This window comes from Magallana gigas, chromosome 4 (assembly GCF_963853765.1).
Source record: "Magallana gigas chromosome 4, xbMagGiga1.1, whole genome shotgun sequence".
Taxonomy (NCBI): Eukaryota; Metazoa; Mollusca; class Bivalvia; order Ostreida; family Ostreidae; genus Magallana; species Magallana gigas.
In genome coordinates, this window is record NC_088856.1 from 54,715,936 (window position 1) to 54,722,888 (window position 6,953).

A 6,953-nucleotide genomic window follows, 5' to 3' on the forward strand; every position below is an offset into this window, starting at 1 on the left:
AATGTTTGCGCAAACTTAGATAGAGAAAGTGCGAACATTTTAGCGCAAAGAACTTTGGAGGAAATTTCAATTTTTCTAGCGGAATTAAAGAGACGGAATTCAAATCCCGAGTGACATTTTGCATATATGTATATATATATATATGTATATATATCAGACTATTTTTAGTAATTGTATAATATTTTGTTTTGTTTTGTTTATCAATGTTTATTATTGTTTTGTCGGAGTCAAAACTTGTGCAGGGGGGAGTGAAGCAAAGTTATATTATTCATTTTAATTTTATCTAGTTTATTTCTTTCTTTAACGTATGAACTTTGTTTACTAATTGATATTAACTCCTCATCTCTGACCTAAATTGTATTTGTTATTTGTTATGAAACATAGTAAGGAGTTATTTTAAAGAGAGGAGTTGATTTTATTATTAGGAGTGAATTATGCACGTGATTGAGGAGTTATTTTAGAGACGTTATATATAAAGGGAGATTGGCTGAAGTTCAGTGCGGGTGGTTTTATCTAGCAGAGTAGTAGGTTAGAATTGCACAAGTTTTGAATGAATTTATACATATGTTTCTTGGATTATTACCTTTTATTAAAATTGTGAGAACCACGCAGACTTATTCTTTAAAAAGGAGAAACGTTGAGAAAATAGAAACGCTACAGAATTTTCTATTCACACACGCCTTGCCGGTAGAGCTCGCTTCGCGCCGGGGCTGCGCGCCGGCGAGCTGCGCTCGCTATTACTTGTATTTAATCAGGGGCGAAACATCTCAGAGCACGCGTGTAACGAGGGCGAAACCACCCAGTTCCTATATAGAGACAGAGGACCAGTCAACAGACAGACAGAACAGACGACAGTAGACGTGATGAAGTCGGAGAAAAACTAGGTCTGGAAGAAGAGATATAGAGACCTACACATCAGGGAGTTTAATTTTATATACCAACTCATAAGATTGGAGTCACATAAGTGTTCTTCCGATCACACACATATTATAACATCAATTCTGATATGTCAATGTTGAAGTTCATAAGCCAGACTTCATGTCTGTCGGCTAGTACATGTTTATCATGATACTCATTAACCTTTTCAATTTAACTAAGATGAATTAGATTATCTTTACTGTCCTTTAACAATCAATTATATGTAGCACAAAGTATCATGCGCGGATCCGGGGGGGGGGGGGGTACGAGGGATATTTTTTGGCAGCGCTTAATGCTTGTTTCATACAGGAGGTATTCTAATGTGTATAGAAAATAGACCTCCTGTCTAAAACAGGCGCATGTGGATATTTTCGGTAATTTCACTATGTAAACTAAGAAATGAAAAAAAAAACGAAAAGAGGGGATGTTTCGGACCCCACCCCACCCCCCACCCCGATCAGCGCATGATGTATTGAATCTCGTTTTGGGGTTACCCGGAAGTTTTATTTAAACCAATCACGTGATTTTTACAGGCTGCCAGGGAGAACCATCAACAAGGAAGTGTAAACAAATGGTAAACATTAAAGATATGTCGCCATTTTGAGTTAAAGGCCTTTATAAAGGTGTGTATAGTTCGTTAAATGCGTTTAATTTGTTTCCATTGAGTATAAATGTTCTATATCAATGAATATTGCTGAAATGTATCAGCTTACTTTAATTGAAAATTAATGAAGAAAATATGAACAGATTTTTTGTTTGAATAACAAAAATGGACAAAAACAGCAACCTGTAGCATTTTTTAGGTCACTCAGGTGACCAATTGCAGTTGGTCTTCATTCGTCATCAGACTGTGTGTGTCGACCGTAATGCCTGCATGACACTGCATGTCTGCATTAAATTAACAATAAATTAACAAATTTTAAAAATCTTTTCTACACCGATACATACATGTATGAAGGAAATGCATGGTTATGATGTTAAATAATACATAACACCCTCTACCAAAATTTTGAAATTCATTGTCCCTGGGTCAGGGGTTCAGACTTTAGGGTGGGGCGAAAATGACCATATAATAAAAATGTATTACATCTTAGAAAATCTTCCTCTTATATATTATCTCATACATGTATATATAAACGGTATATTAATTTTGTTAAAACTAAATTGTGAAATTCTTGACCCCTGGTCAGAAGTTTGGGTCCTAGAACGGGGCCAATATATAGCCATATAGTGAAAATGTATTAAATCTTAGAAAATATTCTTCTTTATACTAGCTCCAACACATATGGGGAAAAAACTAAATGCATGGTTACTCATGAACTCCTCTGCCTAAATTGTGAAGCTCATGGCCCCTGGGTCAGAAGTTCAACCCGTAGGTGGGGGGAGGAGGCGGCACTATGGCCATATAGAGTTAATGCATATTGTGTTTTAAATTCTTCTTCTCTACTCTCACACATCTGTATGAAAAACTGACTTAGTAATTATAATTAAAATTATAAATTTCATGTCCCCTGGAGTATGGGTTTTGACTGTAGGGCCTAAGTGGATGTTTAGTGTAAAAGCATATAATGTTTAAAAATTATTTTCTCTACTCCCACTCACCTGTAAGGAAAACTGAGTATAGAATTTTTTTAGAACAGGAAGCCCACAATGAAAATCATAAATTTCATGTCCCCCCAGGTAGGGGTTCTGACTCTAGAGCAGGGCCAAAATAGTCATATAGTGTTCAAGCATTTAAATGTTTAAGAAAATAGTCTTCTTTTAGACTTTACTTCTGCTGATACTGAATAAAAGCTGACTGCATTATCATAAAGAAGGAAAAAAGCCATCTATCATTTTTTTTTTTAATTTCATGTCTCCAAGTGAAGGGATTTGAATCTAGGGCGGGGCCAAAACACTCATTTAGTGTATAGGGTAGAGGTTCTTAATGCAGGGTGTGGCCAAAATGGTCAGTTAGTGTTAATATATATAATGTTTAAAAAAAAAAACATCTGCTGACACAAAATAAAAACTGACTGCATATTTAGAAAAAAAACTTTAAGCTGTCATCTTTAATGATATATTATGTCACCTACATATACATGTAAGGCAAGGGTTATGGCTGAGGTGGGGTTATAAATTTGTCTTATTATTTTATTCTGCTCAGGAATTTCTATGAAAGAAATAAGCAAATTCACATATCTAAAAAAGAGAAAGAATGAAGCTGTCTATCTAAGTTAACTTAAGACATTGTAAAACCATTTGGAAATAGTTCAGTTTATCTGTGAAAACATATGCACATAAAACATATCCTGAAAGTTTACAAATATGGGGAAATTTTTTAATATCAGAATCTTGCATCTTTTCAATATCAGGTCATGCACTCTATTATAATTGTAAGTTTTTCGCAAAAGTTATAGGTTTCATTGTCCTTTTTGAAAGATTTCAGGCAGGGAGGTGGTCTGTACAATATTATAAATTTTCTACTCCAGAATGAAACTTCACTAAATACATATATATATGAGACTTTGACAAGTTTGTATGTGGTACTCATGCAGGTGACCATCAAGGCCGATTGGCCTCTTGTTTATTAAAATAAAATCTGAACTGTAAAGGAATGGAATATTTATTAGTAACTAATGAAAACTCTATTTAAAAATTTATACAAAAATATATCTTTTTTAAATATGCTACTACCGTATTTAGAATTAATATAATGAAATATGGTAACAAAATTTACAACAATTAAATTAAAAAAAAAAACGCCAACAAATATATGTGTACAATATATTTTAATAGTAAAGATTGTTTGAATTTGTTTGATGCAGTACATGTAGTAAGTTTTAAAAGCAATTATCTATTATGAGATTTTTATGAAGACAAAATTAATGCACTTTTTAGAACTCATATTCATATATTTACATTTTCTCGTGTCTTGATAAAACTATGTATCAATTTTGTACTATATAACCCATAATACAAATGACGCCAAATCGAGGCGCCAGCAGGGTTTGCTTATTTATATTTAAATATATAATCGTATGATGGCTTAAAATTATATAAATATAAGTAATAAGGAATCATTCTTTGAATATTATGAAATGATAATTTCATCGGTCTATCATAAAGCCCTTCGGGCTTTATTGGATTTGATCACGCCCCGACCGAAATTATCTTCTCATAATACTCAAAGAATGATTCCTTATATAAATCTGCCTTTCAATAATGAAGTTGAGTTTCAAAAGAGATTCAGTGCTTCAAATTTATAAAGTTTAAATAAAAGGATAATGTATTTTCTCCTTAAACAATTGTGTTATTATTTGAAGCAAGATGATAGAAAATTTTCTGTTAAGACTTTTTCTGAACTCATCTCACTTATTACATGTAAGTTTTATTGTTTATATAATTAAACCACTTTTTGTTTGATTTTTCAGAACATGAATAAAAGTGTCTGACCATGGACCCTGAGTACAGCCTTCAGGATGTGTTACGGTGTCATCTCTGTGAGACCCCGGCCCCCCCTATGTACTGTGTCATTTGTAACAAATATCTGTGTAAAGCCTGTGAGGGGGACCATTTATCTGATCAATCCAAAGAACACAAAGTGGTACCATTTAAAAAGAGGGGATATACTCCAAAGTGTCAAAAACATCCCTCAGAAATATGTGAACTTTACTGTAAACAATGTGACATTCCTATTTGTACAACATGTCTTTCCTCTGAAGAACACAGTGGCCATCAATTTATTGAAATAACTAAAACCATGGACAAGAAGAAAGAAATAATTCAAAAAGATTTACAAGAACTAGAGAAATCCATTTATCTTAAATACCAAGAGATTGCATCCATTATCCCAGTCCAGAAATCTGCTCTGAATGAAAACTCCCAGAAATTAACAACAGAAATCGACAAACATGGAGAAGACTTGCACAGAGAAATAAACATCATTATCAGAAACATGAAATCTAACGTGGAGGAAACGGACACCAAACACCTGGCTGTCTTAGACAAACAGGAAGATGAAATTAAACACACCATTTCTGAAATCACACAGACCATTACTGAACTGAAGACGTTACTGGACTCCAATGATGTCAGCCGTGTCTCTGCCTACAAATCCAAGAATGATGAATTCAGAAGATTGCCTCCTAATCTCACAGTGTCCTTACTAAGTTTTACCCCTCAGAAGATCAACAAAGAACAGCTTTATCAACAGTTTGGTTCTCTGTCAGCATCATCTATCAAAACAGAAGAACATGGCTACACCATGGAAACTCCCAGTGCTGAGTCCTCTCCCCCGGACAGACCGCTCATTGATGTACCACGGATCATCACACAGATAAACACCGAGTGTAAACCATTATACAGTGTGTCCTGTCTGAGTGATGAGGAGATGTGGACGTGTGGTTGTAATGACAACATCATGAGACTTTACAACTTCCGTGGGGAACTAGTGAAGTCAGTCAAAACCAAGTCAGGGAACTATCCAGAGGACATAGCAGTGACAAGGAGTGGGGATCTAGTTTATACTGATGACAATGATAGAACTGTGAACATAGTGAAGAATACACAGATACAGACAGTGATCAGACTACAGGGGTGGAAACCTCGCGGTGTCTGTAGTACCTCCTCTGGTGACCTCCTGGTTGTCATGTACAGTGATGATTATATGCAAACAAAAGTTGTGTGTTACTCTGGCTCCACAGAAAAACACAGTATTAAGTACGACGACAAAGGACTACCTCTCTATTCATCTTATGGCATTAAATACATCAGTGAGAACAGGAACCTAGATATCTGTGTGTCAGACATTGGCGCCCGTGCAGTAGTGGTGGTCAATCAGGCCGGGAAACTCCGGTTTACCTACACTGGTCCTATCTCTACTACCAAGGAATCATTTAGTCCACTCGGCATCACAACAGACAGCCAGGGTCGCATCCTGACAGCAGACTGTAACAACGACCGTATCCACATCCTGGATCAGGACGGACAGTTCCTCCGCTACATTGACAACTGTCATTTACAGGCTCCATGTGGTTTATGTGTGGACACCAGAGACAACCTCTTTGTGGCTGAGTACACAGGTAAAGTGAAGAAAATACAATATGTCTAGAACATTACACAGCAGTTTATATGTATTACATGTTGCCAAACTGACTGTATATATTATACTTGTTTGTGTATAACAGTTAATTATCTGTATTATATAATTGGTTTATGTTAATAGATAAACACCCTCATATATTCTTTACATAGCAACAATACTATTGTTTAGTTTCTCTATGTAAATCGTAACAAACTCATTGTTTTTGTGCAGTGATTATGTATATATAAATTATGCTTGTCATTAAAAGTTGAAAAGAATACAATCAAACATTCTGTTAAATGAACATTAAGAATGAGAACAAGTGAATGTGAAAAAAAAACCATTTAATTTATGTCATTCTGTTGGACGAGTATATCATTGTGTATAATAAATGATTTGTATACAACTATGTGATCTTGTTTTAATTATTTTTATTACCTAATCAAAGGGATTTTGTTGTTTTATTACAAATTAAATATTTGCGTTAAATATAAAAAAATAAATTGGATTTTCAGATTTAATTGGATGGAGCAAAATGTCTGAATGTTTGTATTATCAGTTGGAAATTTTAAACTCTGTAACATTTAATTCTAAGACTATTTTGAAGCAATGCTGATTGTTGCATCTGAGATGAAAAAAACATCCCCTTTGTCAATGGCCAGGTCCCATCGAAGAAGTGAGCAATCTTGTTAGGTTATGGATCAATGATTTATTTTAGCCATACCCTGTAAGCAGGTTGCCCATTGTTATAGCATGATCCCTGTATATTTCCAGTTCAAAAGGTTGATGGGTCAATAGGTTAATATGTCAGTAAGTGTTCTGTCAAACTATTGTATTTTAAGACTTTAGTCATCGATGTTGGTAAACATTATGAAGATTAAACATGCTGACAAGTGGATGAGGTCCAAGGTCACAAGAAGCATAGGCGTCGGAACCGGGGGGAGGGGGGGGGGCTCAAATTTTTGAGGAT

At 34.8% G+C, this 6,953-nt stretch overlaps 1 protein-coding gene across 2 annotated transcripts; it reads left to right on the forward strand.

Annotated features, from left to right (window-relative positions):
- Positions 1-763: 763 nt before the first annotated feature.
- Positions 764-6,214, forward strand: LOC117683189 (tripartite motif-containing protein 2-like). Of its 2 annotated transcripts, XM_066083069.1 has the most exons (3): positions 764-884; positions 1,452-1,541; positions 4,332-6,214. In XM_066083069.1, exon 3 carries the CDS (start codon positions 4,355-4,357, stop codon positions 6,008-6,010), a length of 1,656 nt encoding a protein of 551 aa, XP_065939141.1. In that variant the 5' UTR covers positions 764-884; positions 1,452-1,541; positions 4,332-4,354; the 3' UTR covers positions 6,011-6,214. The 2 variants fall into 2 exon arrangements, with proteins under 2 accessions (XP_065939141.1, XP_065939140.1); XM_066083068.1 differs by lacking the exon at positions 764-884 and having other exon boundaries at positions 1,019-1,541.
- The last annotated feature ends 739 nt before the right edge of the window (positions 6,215-6,953 follow it).